Source organism: Procambarus clarkii, chromosome 14 (assembly GCF_040958095.1).
Source record: "Procambarus clarkii isolate CNS0578487 chromosome 14, FALCON_Pclarkii_2.0, whole genome shotgun sequence".
Classification (NCBI taxonomy): domain Eukaryota; kingdom Metazoa; phylum Arthropoda; class Malacostraca; order Decapoda; family Cambaridae; genus Procambarus; species Procambarus clarkii.
In genome coordinates this window covers 36,214,859-36,235,181 of record NC_091163.1, presented here as the reverse complement: position 1 = coordinate 36,235,181, position 20,323 = coordinate 36,214,859, and the positions used below count along the sequence as shown (strand labels likewise).

At 43.3% G+C, this 20,323-nt stretch overlaps 1 protein-coding gene across 4 annotated transcripts in view; it reads right to left on the bottom strand.

Moving 5' to 3' along the window:
• The window catches only part of LOC123770354 (LIM domain-containing protein jub), a 232,854-nt gene extending 212,940 nt beyond the window's left edge, over positions 1-19,914 (bottom strand). For 2 of the 4 annotated variants that reach the window (XM_045762192.2, XM_069324475.1), the window contains exon 1: positions 17,264-19,891. In XM_045762192.2, coding sequence (XP_045618148.2) covers positions 17,264-19,600 — 2,337 coding nt within the window. In that variant the 5' untranslated portion in view covers positions 19,601-19,891. Of the gene's footprint in view, positions 1-17,263 lie in introns of all 4 variants that reach the window. The other 2 variants (XR_011228469.1, XM_045762183.2) reach the window with 2 other exon arrangements.
• Positions 19,915-20,323: the final 409 nt, after the last annotated feature.

Sequence of the window (20,323 nt, the reverse complement as noted above, 5' to 3'; positions counted from 1 at the left end):
TAGGCACAATCAGAGAACACTGTATAAACATCAGAGGTCCGCGGCTGTTCAACATCCTCCCAGCGACTATAAGAAATATTGCCGGAACAGCCGTGGACATCTTCAAGAGAAAACTAGACTGTTTTCTAAAAGTAGTTCCGGACCAACCGGGCTGTGGTGGGTATGTGGGCCTGCGGGCCGCTCCAAGCAACAGTCTGGTGGACCAAACTCTCACAAGTCAAGCCTGGCCTCAGGCCGGGCTTGGGGAGTAGAAGAACTCCCAGAACCCCATCAAGCAGGTATCAACCAGGGTTAGGAGTCATACCTGCTTGATACCTGGTTGATGGGGTTCTGGGAGTAGTTCTACTCCCCAAGCCCGGCCCGAGGCCAGGCTCGACTTGTGAGAGTTTGGTCCACCAGGCTGTTGCTTGGAGCAGCCCGCTCAAAGCATCAAGCACTTAAGTGTCCACTATGACACCTCTAAAGCTTTCCTCAAAGTTAATTTTCTTCAAGGAGTGCCGGACCAACTGGGCTGTGGTGAACATGTGGGCCTGCGGGCCGCTCCAAGCAACAGCCTGGTGGACCAAACTCTCACAAGTCAAGCCTGGCCTCAGGTCGGGCTTGGGGAGTAGAACTACTCCCAGAACCCCATCAAGCAGGTATCAAGCAGGGGGTAATAATGGGTACTTAGTTTGCCTTTACTGAACAGTTCATAAGCCCTCAAGTGCTACGAGGCTGTTTATAATAATAATAAATTTAGGTCAAGAGCCTTGCAGCATTCTGAAGCTTGAAAACTGTTTAAGAAATATAAACTAAGATTGAGGAGAGATGTACAGGTTTAGTAAATGGACACTTGAGTGGCTTTATGAACACTGGTCCTAGACTTTAGACCACCATACTGTACTTTTAACAGGCAGTTATTTCTACCCATGACCAAGCAGTTGAATTACAAGCCCGGATAACATGCAGACCCAATGCTTGGTCTCTCATTAATTGTTAGATAGTGCTCACCAATACACAGTCAGCATGTGACTGTAACCATGTAACTATGGAGCCGGTCGGCTGAGCGGACAGCACGCTAGATTTGTGATCCTGTGGTCCCGGGTTCAATCCCGGGCGCCGGCGAGAAACAATGGGCAGAGTTTCTTTCACCCTATGCCCGTTACCTAGCAGTAAAATAGGTACCTGGGTGTTAGTCATCTGTCACGGGCTGCTTCCTGGGGGTGGAGGCCTGGTCGAGGACCGGGCCGCGGGGACACTAAAACCCCGAAATCATCTCAAGATAACCTCAAGATGATATATATATGTGCTTCAGCCTACAGTTTAGACCTATTGTCTTGTGAATGACCCTGTCCTGTGTCACGGTGAATACCAGCTTTACTCACTTTAATAAGATTAAATTGAAATCCTCAGATTAGGCAAAATTGTAATTAATTTTGTCAATAAAGATGTTAATAATAATAATAATAATAAGCATGTCATCACCAAGAATCATGACAGACTCGTTAAATGAACAAATCCACAAGGGCCGTGACGAGGATTCGAACCTACGTCCAGGAGCAACTCGTTGACGTTGACAACTCGATACAAATTCGTTGCTTGTAACATCACCCTTGCAAGTAACATACAGCAGCACTTAGTTTATAGACGAGTATGAGTGGCAACGGAGGCCAACCTACATATGAAGTCTACATTGTCAGCTCTAAATTATTAACTATACCATTGATTATAATGAGATTTACTTCACAACACAATAGGTATACCTGCTTGATGTGATATAGTCAAGTTGGGTGGGGGAAAAAAACAGCATGTTGGGGTGAAAACAAGCAGGCCTTAATGAGCATTTTATATTATATGGATATTTTTGATAAACATGTAGTAAGTAGTACATAAGTACTACTTATACTTAGTAGTACATAAGTACTACTTATAGCCCACTTTAGCCTTCAAACGTGTTATTAAAATAATGGCCTTATATCTGTTCATTTCCGAGATAGGACCTTCCAATGAAAAATGCCATGCGAGAAAAGTTTTTGTCCCTTTTGTATTTACTTGCCACCGAATAAGTTTTCACTGAAGAATATTATTACTGATGCTGAAAAGTGCGAATATGTTTCTTGCAATTAAGTATGAGAAAGAAAAGAAATGTTTAGGGGAAAGCCTTGTAGACCTGTGTTTTTTTGACCCCACATGAAAATACTTACTGTATCCTGTTTTGGGTTAAAACGAACAAATGAATGCTACTCTGAATCTGAACTAAATGATCTCATACTAATTGCAAATGACAGTAGTAATTATGAAAATCTCTGATAAAGATGATAGTAGTCAAGAGAAAAAAAACAAAAATAAAAATAAAAATAGGAAGAGCATTAAACTGAAAAGAGCTGGAGAGAGATGCAGTAAAGCCAAATGATGTCGGTGTGGTTTTTTTTTTTTTTTTTTTTTGCCATACGATGGGGAGAAATCAACAGCATACAGTGGCACCTCGACTTACGATAATTTCGAGTTACGATGTAAATTTCATCGAAAAATGCGACTCAACATCCGATGGTGTCGTCGACTTCCGATATTTGTTAGTACACGTTCGGGTCGACTGAGCGCGTGGTTCCCGGTCACGCGGTCCTACCTGCCTCAGTTTACTACAGCTGCCCGCTTAGTGACGATCGCGCCTATAAGAAATTCCGCGTTTGTGGTGATTTTTTGCATTTTGAGCACTGAAGTAATTATTATATATCACACCATGAGTCCCAGGAAAGTCAGTGGTAAGGCTCAACATATGAGATCCCATGTAAGAATGACCATAGAGCAGAAACAAGAGACCATTCGTAAATATGAAGATGGTGTGCGGGGTTGTTGGACTGGCTAGGCAGTACAACAAATCTCGGTCAACGATATCCAGCATACTGGCTAAGAAAAAGGACATTATGGGTGCTAAAGTGATGCATCATTACAGACAAATGTTAAAACGAAGGGAAAAACAAATGTCTCTTGACAAATTTGTAGCAAGACAAACAAGCACTGAACCACAACCAGGTTCTAGTGGTATTTAGGCAAAACGTAGGAGAGAGAGTACCCCAGAGAAAACATCACTGCCTGATGTGATAATGGAAGGGGACTCCCCTTCCAAACAGTAACAACTCTCCTCCTCCCCCCTCATCACCATCTTCCATACGCCATCAAGAGCCCTCCATAAAGGTAAGATAAACTTACATACTGTATTGTAGTTAGAAAAAAAATTGTATTCAGTATAAAATGTATTTGTATGTTAAAATTTTGGAGGGTGGGGCACAGATTAATTTAACTCCCTTTATTTCTTATGGGAAAAATCGCTTTGACTTACAATATTTTGACTTATGATCCGTCTCTGAGAACGGATTAGCATCATAAGTCGAGGCCCCATTGTTCTTATGGGGAAGAGTTCTGAATGTATTCTGTACAGATGAAGATGGAGAGAAGGGAGGGAATTATCAGGGAAAAGCACCAAGCCATTACAATTATATAGCTCTTGCAAGAATCAGGATAAGGATTTGGGATGGGACAGGGGGAAAGGAAAGGTGCCCAACCACTTATATGATTGGGAATTGAACGCCAACCTGCATTAAGCGAGACCGTCGCTCTATCATCCAGCCCAAGTGGTTGGGAGCTGAAGATGCAGACGTAGAGAAGGTCAAAATGAACTTCCTCAAATGCTATGCCCCTTCTAGTGATCCAGCAAACCTTCACTGGGTTACCTTGTGGTTACCTTGCGATGTTTTCGGGGCTCAATATCCCCGCGGCCCGGTCCTCGATCAGGCCTCCTCGTTGCTGGACTGGTCAACCAGGCTGTTGAATGCGACTGCTCACAGCCTGACTTACAAAACACAGCCTGACTTACAAATCACAGCCTGGTTGATCAGGTATCCTTTGGAGGTGTTTATAAAGTTCTCTCTCTTGAACACCAAGTGGTTTGCCAATTATGCCTCTTATGTGTAATGGAAGCATGTTGAGTCTCGGGCCTCTGATGTTGATCAAGTTCTCTCTCAGAGTATGTACCTATTGCACCTCTGCTTTTCAACAGGGGGATATTCTGCACATCTTGCCATGCCTTTGATCTCATGTGGTGTTATTTCTGGGTGCAAGTTTGGGACTAGCCCCTCTACTATTTTCCACGTGTAAATTATTATTTATCGCTCCCACCTGCATTCAAGAGTACAGATTCAAGCTAAGGAAACAAAGGTGCCAAAAATATTAGAAAGTTTTCTTTTGCAGAATGATAGACAGTTGGAACAAGCTAAGTGAGGTGGTGGTGAAGGCCAAAACTGTCTGTAACTTCAAAGCATTATGCAGTACAATAAAGAGTACTGGGAAGACGGGACACCACGAGCGTAGCTCTCATCCTGTAACTACACTTAAGTAATTACCAAGCTCATGCGAGTCATTAATAGGCTGCCAGGGTCCGCAGGCACAGAGAGCAAGGGATACTAGATCACCGAGAAAATAGCCTCCAAAAGAGCGAGACAAAACAGACAACAGTAAGGCAAAAGAAAATGAGACTCCCAGTAGTTAGTGCATTCCAGTGCTAGCTCTTCTTCCCAGACTGATAAACAATGCATCCCCCTGGGGCCTGCACTGAGTGGTGTACAAATAACAACCATGGGCAGCAACCAGACATGAGATGAAGCCCCCCCCCCCCCCTTGATTGAACAATTGAACAAACCAACTAGAGTATCAATACCCACAGGATTCCTCCGGAAGTCAGCCTACTCATTCTTGGCCAGAAATGGAGAAGGCTGCAAGCTAAAAACCACCCAATAGGTGGTTTTTGCTAGCAGAAAGAATTTCACTATACCATATTGAAATTTAAGCTCAGTGCTGTGTCTCACATGAAAGAATGTAACTGGACAGCTGCATTATGAAACAAAACAAAAATTCCACAAAATATCAGTGAAAATAGGGTGAAATATTATTCCACAGCTCAATATAGTGGTACCTTCGGTTTCAAATTTAATCCGTTCCCAGAGACGGTTCGACAACCGAAAATTTGAAAACCGAAACGAACTTTCCCATAAGAAATAATGTAAATTGAATTAATCCATTCCACACACCCAAAAATATTAACTTAAAAATACATTTTATACATGATACTACTCATATTTTGTACTACAGTATGTACAAGTATATCTTACCTTTATTCAGGACTCCTTTTGGCATATGGAAGACAGTGAGGAGGGTGGGTGGGAAGGAGACGCGTTAGTGTTTGGAAGGGGAGTTCCCTTCCATTATAACATCAGGTAGTGTACATTTCTGGGGTACTCTCTCTCTCCAATGTTTTGCAGGCATACCACTAGGACCTGGTCATGGCTCACTGCTTGCTTGTCTTACTAAAAATCTGTCTGAACACACTTGTTTTTCCCTACGTTTTAATACTTGCCTGTAGACACACCACATTCATTCACTATGAATGATCTCTTGTTTATCCTCTTATCGTCATCCACACAGCTATTTTCTTAGGACCCATGGTATGATATACAGTACAACCCCGATTCAACGTACCCCGATTCAACGAATCTCCGGCTAGGTCACACACTTTTCAGGCCGGATTTACTCACCCGTTTCGACGAACACAGACTGGTGGAAAACTTTCCCATTGTATCATAGGTTACAATTAATAATTCCTTCATATGATAAGTTGGATCACACAAGTGTACCACATAACAAGTGAACCATATGAACTAAACACCAGCCAGAGTGGTCCACACAAGTGAATGACTGTGTTTCCATGATTTTCGTTCACCGATTTGTGGCACATGTATCTTTGCAGAATAATTTAAAGGCTGAAATGTGAATAGCTAGGTAATGTGTTGAAATATTCTTATATACATTCTCTGTGATGAAACAAGATGAGTGAAGATAGACAGATAAGGGAATAAGTACTGTAGACCTCACTTTACAGTGAGGTTTCACTCACTTTCGTTTGTGTCGTCATAGTTCAGTGACCCATGACTTTGAAAGTTTCAGATTAATACAGTAAATCATTTCTAAAACAGGTGTTTTAATAGCTCTTTATTATCCTAATTAAACTAAACTAAATAAAACCAAAAGTATACTGTAATATGATAGAAATCTGCTATTTGAGAAATTATTCATGTTATTGGCACAAGAACTCCAGTGCGAGTGGACGGGTCTAATCCGTGTGCACCCAACACTATGCGTGTTTCGTTTGATTTCGTCGCCACTGTTCAGTGACCTACGGCTTCGAAATAATAAAATTAATAAATCAGTTCTAAAATAAGTGTTTTTTATAGCTCTTATTATTGTAATAATGTTGCTAAACTAAATATATAATTTGATGTACCAAAACCCAATAATATATAATTTGATGTAAATCCAATATTTGAGAGATTAATGTTACTGGATCTGGCTTAAACACCAGCCTACTGTAGGGTGTATAGACCTACTCTGTGTGTTCATACAGTAGGCACCCCGTGCCCTTAGCTTTGTCTTCGAGTGACGTGTTTGTCCACCGGTGGAAGAGTAATCGTGGAATTTACCATTTTTTTACTACAGCGGTACAGTGGTACCTCGGAATATGAGTGTCCCTGTATACGAGTTTTTCGGAATACGAGCCGGATTTCCTCAGAAAATGTGCCTCGGAAGGCGAGGGTTACCTCGGAACACAAGTTTGTTGATACGCATACAGGCCGACCTAGTGCGTGGTGGTACGGCGATCGTCGCCCCTCCGCCCCTCAGTTTACCAGTGCCTCGCGCCCAGTGACTATCCCACGTCAATTCTTCATCCGGATTTTCAGTGTTTTGTTGGATTTTTGGTCGTTTGACCATAAAAGTTGTTATTATATATCTCGCCATGGATCCCAAGAAAGCCAGTGGTAAGGATCAAGGCAAGAAAGCCCATGTGAGGATGACAATAGAGAAACAAGAGATCATTCGGAAGCATGAAAATGGTACACGTGTTATTGAACTTTGTAGGCAGTACAACAAAGCCACATCAACAATATACACTATACTTAAGAAGAAAAATGAGATTATGCTAAAGTGGCAAAAGGCATAAGAACAATGACGAAACAAAGACCACAAATACTTGAAGTGGAAAAGTTGTTATTAATTTGGATACACGACAAGGAATTAAGGGGTGATAGTGTTTCGGAGGCCATTATTTGTGAGAAAGCCAGGGTGTTGCACGAAGACCTTGTAAAGAAAACCCCTGGAATGAGTGATGCAGATATGAAAGAGTTTAAGGCAAGCAGGGGCTGGTTTGAGAAATTTAGAAAAAGAAGTGGTATCCATAGTGTTGCGAGGCATGGGGAGGCTGCCAGCTCAGACAAACCAGCCGCTGAACGATTTATTGAAGAATTTAAAGAGTTTGCAGAGGCTGAGGGATACCTACCGCAACAAGTGTTTAATTGTGACGAAACAGGACTGTTTTGGAAAAGAATGCCCAAGAGGACATACATTACCAAGGAGGAAAAATCCTTGCCCGGACACAAGCCTATGAAAGATAGGTTTACGCTTGTGCTGTGTTCAAATGCGAGTGGCGATTTGAAAATTAAACCCTTGCTAGTGTAACATTCTGAAAATCCAAGGGTTTTCAAACAGTATAAAGTGCAGAAAACCCAAATGTGTGTGATGTGGAAGTCTAATAAAAAAGCATGGGTGACTAGGCTTATTTTTTCGGAGTGGGTGAACGAAGTGCTGTGCCCATTCATAGAAAAATATCTGCAGGAGAAACATTTGCCACTCACGGCCGTGCTTCTCCTCGACAATGCTCCTGCTCATCCTCGAGGATTGGAAGATGAATTGATGCACAAATACAGTAAATTTCTCACAATAAAGTTCCATCCTCCTAACACCACTCCTCTAATTCAGCCTATGGACCAGAAAATCATAGCGAATTTTAAGAAACTGTATGAAAGGGCACTTTTCCGGAAACGTTTTGAAGTGACTGAAGCCACAAACCTCACCCTCAAAGAGTTCTGGAAAGACCATTTTAACATTTGTAGTGCTTTAAAACTCATTGACAATGCCTGGCAAGAAGCGACTCAAAGAACCCTGATCACTAGCTGGAGAAAATTGTGGCCTGAATGTGTGACAGAACTAGACTTTGAGGGGTTTGAGCCTGTAAATGATGCGCCTATTGTTGAGGAAATTGTTACTCTGGGCCAACAAATGGGCTTGGAATTGGATGGTGATGATGTGGAGTTGGTGGAAGAACACAACGAAGAACTGACCACCGAAGAACTCCAAGCCCCTCAAAAGGAACAGCAAGACGACGCAGCTGATGATTCTCCAGTGGAGGAAGATGAGGCAGTAGCGAATGTCCCTTCTGCAGAAATATGCGTGCTGTATATGTTCTCTGTATTCCCTCTATTTCAGCAATCTCTCCTGCTCTGAAAGGGGAAGTGAGTACTGAGCAGTACTCAAGATGGGACAACACAAGTGACTTGAAGAGTACAACCATTGTGATAGGATCCCTGGATTTGAAAGTTCTCGTAATCCATCCTATCATTTTTCTGGCTGTCGCAATATTTGCTTGGTTATGCTCCCTAAACGTTAGGTCGTCAGACATCATTATTCCCAAATCCTTTACATGCCGTTTTCCTACTATGGGTACATTTGATTGTGTTTTATACCCTGTATTATGTTTAAGGTCCTCATTTTTACTGTACCCGAGTACCTGGAATTTATCACTGGTAAACATCATGTTATTTTCTGATGCCCAGTCGAAAACTTTATTAATATCAGCTTGAAGTTTTTCAATGTCTTCAGCCGAGGTAATTTTCATATTGATTTTTGTGTCATCTGCAAAGGATGATACGAAGCTGTGACTTGTATTTTTGTCTATATCTGATATGAGAACAATGAAAAGAAACAGTGCAAGGACTGTACCCTGAGGTACAGAGCTTTTAACTGCACTTGGACTAGATTTTATATGGTTGACTGTTACTCGCTGAGTCCTGTTTGACAGAAAACAGAGTATCCAGCGTCCTACTTTACCGGTTATTCCCATTGACTTCATTTTGTGTGCTATCACGCCATGGTCACATTTATCGAAAGCCTTTGCGAAGTCCGTGTACAGTATATCACATCAGCATTCTGTTTTTCCTCTAATGTTTCAGTGACTTTGTCGTAGTGCTCAAGTAGCTGTGAGGCACGATCTTCCCGCTCGAAATCCATGTTGGCCTGGGTTGTGAAGGTCATTGGTCTCCATGAAATTGGTGACCTGACTCCTAATCACTCTCTCAAATGCTTTGCTCCCTCCCTTGTGTAGAGGGGCTATGTCTACTACTTTAAGTGCATCTGGTATCTCCCCCGTGTCCAAGCTCATCCTACACACTATACTGAGTGCCTGTGCTACCGGCACTTTTCATTTCTTTATAAATATTGAATTCCATGAGTCTGGACCTGGGGCCGAGTGCATGGGCATGTTTTCAATTTCTCTTTCAAAATTTAGTGCGCTCGTGTTGATATCAGTTATATTTACAGGGGTTTGAATATCCCGCATAAAGAAATTGTCTGGATCTTCCACTTTCATGTTGTTTATTGGAGTGCTAAACATGTCCTCATACTGATTTTTTAGCATTTCACTAATTTCTTTGTCATCCTCCGTGTATGAACCTTCACTTGTACGAATAGGTCCAATACTGGCAGTGGTTTTTGCTTTTGATTTTGCATATGTGAAGAAGTATTTAGGATTTTTCTTTATTTCCTGAATTGCTTTCTGTTCTAACTGCCTTTCTTCAGTTTCATATGAATGTTTCAATTTCCGCTCAATTTCTTCAATCTCCCTATTTAAATTGTACTAGTGCTATACCCAGCACTAGTACAGCCGTACCCAGCACGAGCACAGCCGTACCCAGCACGAGCACAGCCGTACCCAGCACGAGCACAGCCGTACCCAGCACGAGCACAGCCGTACCCAGCACGAGCACAGCCGTACCCAGCACGAGCACAGCCGTACCCAGCACGAGCACAGCCGTACCCAGCACGAGCACAGCCGTACCCAGCACGAGCACAGCCGTACCCAGCACGAGCACAGCCGTACCCAGCACGAGCACAGCCGTACCCAGCACGAGCACAGCCGTACCCAGCACGAGCACAGCCGTACCCAGCACGAGCACAGCCGTACCCAGCACGAGCACAGCCGTACCCAGCACGAGCACAGCCGTACCCAGCACGAGCACAGCCGTACCCAGCACGAGCACAGCCGTACCCAGCACGAGCACAGCCGTACCCAGCACGAGCACAGCCGTACCCAGCACGAGCACAGCCGTACCCAGCACGAGCACAGCCGTACCCAGCACGAGCACAGCCGTACCCAGCACGAGCACAGCCGTACCCAGCACGAGCACAGCCCTACCCAGCACGAGCACAGCCATACCCAGCACGAGCACAGCCATACCCAGCACGAGCACAGCCATACCCAGCACGAGCACAGCCATACCCAGCACGAGCACAGCCATACCCAGCACGAGCACAGCCATACCCAGCACGAGCACAGCCATACCCAGCACCAGTACAACAGCAGCCAGCACCAGCTCAGAATCGGCTGAAGCAAACACAGCAGCAACCAGCACCAGCAAAGCTGATGCAAACATCTAAGAACATCGTGTGTGGAGTGTACAGTTAGAATAAGTGATAAATTTAAGTACAGTACATAGTGTTAGTTTTAAAATTAAGGTTGCAGTACAGTAATTTCAGTGTGAAATAATAGTTTCATAAACTGTTTTGTAGTACTCAACATACAGCAGAACTACTTATCAATACAGTCCTAACGGCATAATACAGTACAGTACGTTGTGACGATAATCTCTTTCAAGAGAGATTGAGCCTGCTCTTCCCTACTTCATTACGTCGTACATACAAGATACTATATAGAAGATACGTCCACCAGTATCGCCAAACGTTTTGCCCAGGAAGCAAATCGTACCCTGCACACCCCAACACCTGGCCACAGCCCGCCGTAACCAGCAAACTGCTCATCCTCTGCCTGCCTGTTGCTGATTGGCTGGTGTCTCGTCGCACCTGCACTCACCACCACCACCGCGAGTTGACGTCTGGGCAGCAGCACGCCAGACTCATCAGAATATCTCAGTGCTCCTTGGAGTTGACATCTCTCGCTGGTAGACTAAGCCTTGGCTTTCGTGTACTAAGGGAGGTGGCAGCTTGAAGCCAGTATTCCAGCACCCATTATTTAATTTATATTGCTATCACTATTTTTGCCTACTTGTCTTAGAGTAACTTTTCATTGCCAGTGATTATTCATGTTGTTTTGTTTGTTGACTTGTCCTGCATTTTATGAGATTGCCTTTATTCATGTCTTGTTTTCTAGAGTAATTAAAATTTCATTGTTTCTATACTTGTGTTTTGTGTGTCGTCCCATTACCTTACCACAGACGAAAGGACAAACTTTTCTCTTTTTTTTTTTTTGTGATGTGACGAGGCCCTGCCCCCAGCTTTTGAAACAGCCGAACACCAACGCTTTACCGTCACAACGTATTTACTGTACAGCATTCACAACTCCAAGAGAATTTAAGATAGATATAACTCCAACAATAAGGTAAATAACAACTGAGGGAAATTTATTGAGGTATTTACAAACATAACCAAAACAATAAGTAACATAATGAGGGAAACATATGCACTCTCCAGGATGTAAACGTTACAACAAAATCAGATAATAAACAAAGGAGAAAAAACTAAAATCTTAAAAAAAAAAAAAAAAAAAAAATCCCCTAAAATTTTTTGGGGGGACATTGATGAAAGTAACATTTTAACATTGAACAATGTATTTATATGATATATAACAAAATAGAGCATAATAACATAGTTATTTATTATTATTTGTGTTATTATGTATTACTCAGCAATGATATCAAGGCCCCAACTGCATATCCACTTTGTGGACACTTCTCACTACTGTTGTTGTTGTTTGTGCATCAGACAGGTGCTTGCATCTCTTTATTACTGCATTATCCTTCAGTTCCAGTTAATAGGAGCTGTTCTCCTTATCAACAAAACGTTCTTATTTTTTAAAAATTCGTTTAAAATCAATTTCTGAAAATATTTTGCTGAAAGTTTCACGACACTGAAGCCAATAAGTTGAAGATTTGTTTAACATTTTTAAGATATTTTTACATAAGTCAAATAGTTTTCACTTCCGGACCCCCAATATGCGCAGTTTAAGGGTTAAGGAGTAGTCAACGCAGAATGCCAACAAGTGGCTGTGACAATGCTGAATGAGGCAAGCTGGCATTATTCTCCATGAAATGCTGAATGACAAAAGTTAGAGGCAAGACACCGAGAAAGACCTGCCACCTGTGCATCATAAAAATGACAAAAGATCACATTTAAAAAAATAAAAACCCGACTCAAAGATCGGAGAAATCTCAAACCATACAAGAACATCTCCAGATTGATCCATTGAAAAAAAGCAGAGGCACAGAAAAACTGTGCAAGTTTGGAAACCAACTCTGAGCCGACCACCAAGGAGCCACAAGAATTACCAGTCCCGGGAACGTCTCCAGTCTTGAAAAGAACCTGGAGCAACTGCCAAACTGGAGGAAAGAAATGGAAAACCCCCATTGATTCCAATCCAGACAAAAAGTCATAGTTGTGCCTACTCTTAGGCATTATATATACAACAATGTGAGATACTACTGACATCAGAGAACACTGTATAAACATCAGAGGTCCGCGGTTGTTCAACGTCCTCCCAGCGAGCATCAGAAATATTGCCGGAACAACCACGGACATCTTCAAGAGAAAACTAGATTGTTTTCTTCAAGGAGTGCCGGACCAACCGGGCTGTGGTGGGTATGTTGGCCTGCGGGCCGCTCCAAGCAACAGCCTGGTGGACCAAACTCTCACAAGTCAAGCCTGGCCTCGGGCCAGGCTTGGGGAGTAGAAGAACTCCCAGAACCCCATCAAACAGGTATACCAGGAGCAAGAAAAATCATGTTAGCACATAGCAGTAGCTCAACAGTATGCAAACCATTTCTGGCATTGGGGAACTGCAGTAATGAGCAAATGAAGAGTCACAATAACGTGGCTGAAAAATAATGAGTGAAAACCCCCATTGCTACAGTAATGAGTGAAAACCCCCATTTCTACAGTAATGAGTGAAAACCCCATTGCTACAGTAATGAGTGAAAACCCCCATTGCTACAGTAATGAGTGAAAACCCCCATTGCTACAGTAATGAGTGAAAACCCCCATTGCTACAGTAATGAGTGAAAAAGTCAGGGTAAAATGTGGTGCATAAATGTCAATAGTGTTAGTGGCTTTGCAAGGGTGTAAAATTTAATTACAAAAATTTATACTGATAACCTATTGTATTATCTTAAGTATACATATGAAAATTAAATAAAATATGACTTGGGTATACAGTAATGATTAATTGGATGTAGAGAATAAGTCACAATAATGTGAAACAAATAAGCCAATGCACAAATACAAAATTAAATGAAAATGATGATGTTTCAGTATGTCCTTGGTTAACTTGGTTAAGAGCATAGGCTGTTGAGGTGAATTTTGAGGGTCAACAGAGAGGACAAACCATAAAAAGATGTAAGATATTGCAAGTTCACGCATGTAAGGGCACGGTGATCAAGTCTGTGGTGCACTCAAGATGTGGTACAGAATATGGCTTAGATAAATCAGTTTATATAAAAAAAAAAGCCCCAGCGTCTGTCACTTGATTTATATACATACTGTATTTTTAAATGATACCACATAGGAAGCATCTTTCACTGGGTGTACCACTTTGCCATTCCCTTACACTGATTCCGATGATGACTGTCCCTGTGGCCTGGTCTCTGATCAGGCCTCTTGGTTGGAGGTCTGGTCAATCAGACTGCTGGATATGGCTGCTCGCAGTCTGACGTATGAATCACAGCCTGGTTGATCAGGTATCCTTTGGGGGGTTATCAAATTCTCTTTTGAACACTGAGAAGTCAGCCAGTTATGCCCCCTTGTATGTAGAGGGAGTGTTGAAAAGTCTTCGTCCTTCGATGTTGATAGAATTATCTTTCAGCGTAACTATTGCACCTCTACTTTACCATGAAACTATTTTGCACTTTCTGTCATGCCTTCTGGTCCCATGTGGTGGTATTTCCATGCAGATTTGCAACCAGTCACTTTCAAAAATACAGACAACACTTTCATGAACCAACTTTTAAAAACAGCCTCTGATTGAATTGAATTTTGATCAAGATAATCCCAGATACAGATACAGATACAGCCCATACAGGTATGTACAGACCTCAGTATGTAGCCTAACCACTAAAGTATTATGCTTAGTAAACTACGGTACTATTGCTATTGGGTTGGGGCAGCTACAGCATTGGGCCATATGAACTCAATTAATCTAGGCACACATTACAGACATCTTTATGTAGCCTTCAGGAAGTGGAACATCAGAACTAGGGCATCAAAATGGAGAACCATGTTGACTCGTATCAATTGCACAGCAAATCCCGGTATTTTTTTTTCATAATTCCAGGGTCAGCAAAAGGAAGCCAAAGCTCCTGCTATAATTTCCTATCAATGTAGACTAGTTAGCATTCCAAAACCTAGAATAGGCCTAGTTATAATGCTATCCTCTTAAGAATAGGCCTGGTGTCATCATGGGCTTCAAAAACACTCCACACACTGTGACCAAAGAGCTTCAGCTCAACCCCCTCAAGCACAACTAGGCGAGTACAGTACATGGAATTAAAATTAGGTGCCTCGTATGAGCCAATAGCCCTTCTGCGGTGTCATTTCTTCTCAAGTACAGTACTGTACTTAAGTCCTCTTCCCGTGTCATCTAAGAATTAGGGCAAGACACACACCTTACATAAAACCCAGACATTGAGTGAACCTAACAGTACGATTGTGTACCTGGAGAATACCTGGTTAGGTTTTCAGGAGTTTTGCTTCCCAGAGCCAGACGTGGAGCCAGAGTCGACTTGTGACAACTTGGTCCAACAGGCTGTTGCTTGGGGCAGCCCGCAGGCCACTCCTGCCACTGATTGTCCCGTCATTGATAACGTTCCCACCACCATCACCCACATGCCCCCACTTGCTCAACCACAAAGACGATCTAAATTTCACATAAGCAATAAAAGTAAAAAAAAAAAAGTGCTGCCTTCAACATCCTGTGTGACAGATGTGACATTTTACCTATAATTATATACTGTACATATTATTTACATATGAAAAAAAAAGAGTATGAGCTAACATACACATAATTATAATGAAATATAATAATTATATTATAATGGTCATTATAATGGTGGCCTAAGGTCACTTTAAGACCAAACCTGCCATTCCCCATTAATGACCTACTGCACACGTTCATTTAAAATCCCTCCCCCACTGTCATGGTACACAAGTCATTTTATTTATCCTTACATTACCTCTTTTCTTTATGTTGAGTATGATGCTGCATTTTAAGGCAAAGGTAACGCTGCATTTTAAGGCAAAGGTAACGCTGCATTTTAAGGCAAAGGTAACGCTGCATTTTAAGGCAAAGGTAACGCTGCATTTTAAGGCAAAGGTAACGCTGCATTTTAAGGCAAAGGTAACCCTGCATTTTAAGGCAAAGGTAACGCTGCATTTTAAGGCAAAGGTAACCCTGCATTTTAAGGCAAAGGTAACCCTGCATTTTAAGGCAAAGGTAACCCTGCATTTTAAGGCAAAGGTAACGCTGCATTTTAAGGCATAGGTAACCCTGCATTTTAAGGCAAAGGTAACCCTGCATTTTAAGGCAAAGGTAACCCTGCATTTTAAGGCAAAGGTAATGCTGCATTTTAAGGCAAAGGTAACCCTGCAATTTAAGGCAAAGGTAACGCTGCATTTTAAGGCAAAGGTAACGCTGCATTTTAAGGCAAAGGTAACGCTGCATTTTAAGGCAAAGGTAACGCAGCATTTTAAGGCAAAGGTAACGCTGCATTTTAAGGCAAAGGTAACGCTGCATTTTAAGGCAAAGGTAACACTGCATTTTAAGGCAAAGGTAACCCTGCATTTTAAGGCAAAGGTAACGCTGCATTTTAAGGCAAAGGTAACGCTGCATTTTAAGGCATAGGTAACCCTGCATTTTAAGGCAAAGGTAACCCTGCATTTTAAGGCAAAGGTAACCCTGCATTTTAAGGCAAAGGTAATGCTGCATTTTAAGGCAAAGGTAACCCTGCATTTTAAGGCAAAGGTAACACTACATTTTAATAAGGTAACACTGCATTTTAAGGCAAAGGTAACGCTGCATTTTAAGGCGACATAATGCTGCATTATAAGGCGAAGGTGATGGTACATTATAAGGCAAAGGTAATGGTGCACTCTAAGGCAAACATAACACTGGGTCCACTAGACATTATCAGATAACATACCAAGAGACATGTTATCTGATAATGAACACTTTCCCCCGAACAGCGACGTTTACAACTCGTGCTCGTCTAGCCACAAGAAATACGATACAAAATACATTAACCTAGTAGTAAAAAGCACAGACATTACAGACCAAAGCAATACTGTATATAAAAATAAATGGCATTTCATAAAATAGTTTTATCAAGTTGACATAGTCTATTACACTAAGAATAATGACAGCCATCAGAAAGAGAGCTATAGTATTGTTTCAGGAACATTGTGCGATGCTGTAATATACAGTACGACCTCTTGCTACTGTCTACCTGGGCTTATACTGCACAATATAAAATACCAGTGGCAGTGAACAGACTTTTCCATGTAGGCCTACACCTGCTTGTAGGAGGAGTCATTGACTTTGTGCACAATTGTTCAACTGATTTTAAATATCAATATATATATATATATATATAGTTAGTTTTCAATCAGAAAACGGGCCTTGTCGAAATACGTGTGAATGCTTTGACTGTACTCCACTGTATGCAGGCCTCTATATGTTAAGTATTTGCTTCTCCATACAGACCAACACTGCATACAGTATGATTTTGTTAGCAATGATTATTTGAAATGAAAAATTATCAACATTTTATGGATTACCAGAAGGCTGTACAGTATACATACATAAAATTAAAATTTACTTTTTTGAGTACAGTACTAGTATATTTAATGCCAAGTAAAATGTAGAGTGTTCATTTAATACTAAAATCAGATATAATTTAACCCAATTAAATTATCATAACCATGTTGCCTGGGGTATTGTCAAACTGTACACAAGATCGTTCAACACGGCTTCATGTGAACGAAGCAATGGGCATTATGACTAGGTGGTTCCTCTATTCCTGCCAACTACACACAGCTTAGTTCTTAAAACATCAAGGTGACTTACCATTGATTTTGCTGTAACATTATACGGCAGAAGATTCTTGCCGCTGACAGGCTTGGCCGTCGTGGACATTGAAGACGGGGTCGGCGGCGTGTGCGCGTGGCCTGTGGTGATGCCCGGAGACACGGTCGACATGTTGCAGGATGGCGATTGGGGCGTGTGCGCACCACTGCCCAATTTGTGTTGCCACTGTGCTAAACGATCACTCGGAGTGTTCAGCGCATTGTTGGTATTGTTGTTTTGACTCATATTGCTGTTGTTTTGTTTGTAAGCTACACTACGCACCGCCGTTGAAGGGTACGGTGGAGGAGGCGGCGGAACTTGAGCTATTTGTCCGGTGATTAGACCTATGGTGGTGGGAACGTATGACTGTACAGAGGTGATGCTTCTCACTACTGATGACGGGTATGGAGGTGGCGGAGGTGGGACAATATATTGCTGTTGGGCTGCCCTTACCACAGAGGACGGATACGGTGGTGGTGGCGGAGGTGGGGCTCCTCCACTCCTTAATAAGCTCTGAGGAGTCGACGGAGTTGATGGGGTCGAAGGAGTCGAAGAAATTGGAGAGTGTGCTCCTACAGAACACTGCGTACTGGACAAGCCCAGGTTTTGGAACTGGCGTACAAGAGACGATGGGTAAGGTGGCGGCGGTGGTGGATCGGCTCCAGAAACACTCTTTAGCACCTCAATGTTAGCATAATTATGAGTTGAAGTCACTATAGGAAACACGACAGACGTAGCACGCGAACTTCCAACGGACGCAGAAGATTCGCTCGCTTCTGTCGAAGATGCTGAATTTAAGCTAGGTGGTTTTCCAGGGTAAGGTGGAGGAGGTGGAAGGGCGGTAGGGCTCGGAGTCGCAACGGGTGTGTGCGTTGGTCGAGAGAGACCTACAGAGTGAGGTGGAACGGGGGGAGGCGGAAGAGCGTCATAATAAATTCCACGATGTCTAACACAGTCACTACTCACACTCCACTGAGAATTATGCCTAGCGTTTTCTTGAACATACGCATTGTTTCTTGGAATAACAAATTCTTTGCCTTCCAAGTCCTGTTCTATACGAGGGGGCAAATGCCTATTAACTATCGTAGGCCTATGCAAACTACCCTCTTCCAATATAGTCTGACTGGCTAAACTTGTTCTATCTAGACTAGAACCTTGTAAGGAATGTACTAAGCTGCACCTTGGGCTGGAATGCTTCGAGTCCTGGGAACTTACACTGGAACGTGGACTGGCATACTTATTTTCAATAATGGTAGCCGCCAAACCACCCTGCGGTCCGTAATGGTGATAACTATTTATATTTTCATACGTATGAAGTTGTCCTACAAAACTAGGTTTCACAACAAATTCACTGGAATGGTGCGTCGTTGGCTGTGGAATGGTTCGAGAGTTGTGGCCGGAATTCAGAGAATCGTGACTGCCGCCGCTCAAGCTCGAGCGAGGACTCGAGTGAGCGGAGTTACTGGGGTTGTTGCGGCCGTAAATAGGCGGAGGTTCGTACCGCACATGTCCGGAGTACAGAGACTGTCCGTTGAGAGGCTTAGCCAGCGAGGTGCCACCGTTGGGGAGGTGGGCGGCACTGGTGACAGGAAGGTGGTGGGTGGTACTAGTGACAGAAAGGTGGTGGGCGGCACTGGTGACAGGGAGGTGATGGGCGGCACTAGTGACAGGGAGGTGGTGGGTGGCACTGGTGACAGGGAGGTGATGGGCGGCACTAGTGACAGGAAGGTGGTGGGTGGCACTGGTGACAGGAAGAAGGTGGGTGGCACTGGTGACGGGGAGGTGGTGGGCGGCACTAGTGACAGGGTGGTGATGGGTGGCACTAGTGAGAGGCAGGTGATGGGCGGCACTAGTGACAGGAAGAAGGTGGGTGGCACTAGTGACAGGGGTGATATGGGCGTAGCCAACAGTGGCAGCAGTGAGGGAGCCAGTGACCAGACAGGAGGGGGGTGTCACGCCACCATTGGGGGCCCCACACACCACCACACTCTCCGGCAGCTTCGGGGTGGCGAACTTGGCGGCAGCAATCACCCGGCGGGAGTCCAGCACCTCATGCACCTGTGCACCCTGGCAGCCGACACCTTCCTGCTTGATCAGACTCTCTATGGCGCCGATCCTGGGGAGGTTGTGGGCCGCAGGTGATGCGTCTGCGCCCGCGCCTGCGCCGCTGGCCGCACGCGGCAGTATGCGGCCGTAGCCATGGTGGGAGGAGGCCAACACGGGCTCACTCTCCCCTCCCATGCCACCATTGGAGTGGACACCCTCAGACTTGCACAGACTCAGCGTGTGCAGCAAACGGTTGGTCTCTGTGGCCGGGTCGCTGCCATAGCGGGCCATGGCTGTCTCGCGCGCGCACTCCTACATCGTCATGGCACGTGGACGCCACATACGAGGCCTGGAGACATTTTCTAGTCATGTAAGACTGGTGAATCACTCTCCACAAGTGTCATGGCGGACCAATACCTCACTTCCAACACTAAACAATGAAACTAACAATTTCCATACTGGTGCTTGGCCTGACTGCCACGTACACAAATGGTTTATGGTATATCACCAAGATCAATCCCCCTCTTTTTGCTTAATATTAAGGGATTTTGAGTGTAATTGGAGCGAAAATTTCTCGTACTACTTTGTATTAAAAATTCCTATGCCAGAGGGCAGCAGAGTCGCATTGTTTTCCTATTGTCGTAGAAAATGGGAAATAAAATGTAAACTTAATGGGAGACTTTTGTATTTAAACATACCTGAGTTTACCTGACTATCACTAGGCAGTGTGATATTGTAATTGCCAAAATTAGCCTGGGATATCGATACCTATGGTAGGTGGCTGCAGGCAATGACTTCCCCCAATGGTGACTATTTCAATTGTAATAGGTGCCCTATGTAATAGGTGCCAATATCCCGAAAACGCTGTGCGTACTAGTGACTTGAAATTGAAATAAGTTTATTGATGTAAAATACACACAAAGGGATGGAGTAGCTGTGTGTATTTTACATCAATAAACTTATTTCAATTTCAATTTCAATCATAAATGGGTTCGAGATCGACCACAAGTACAG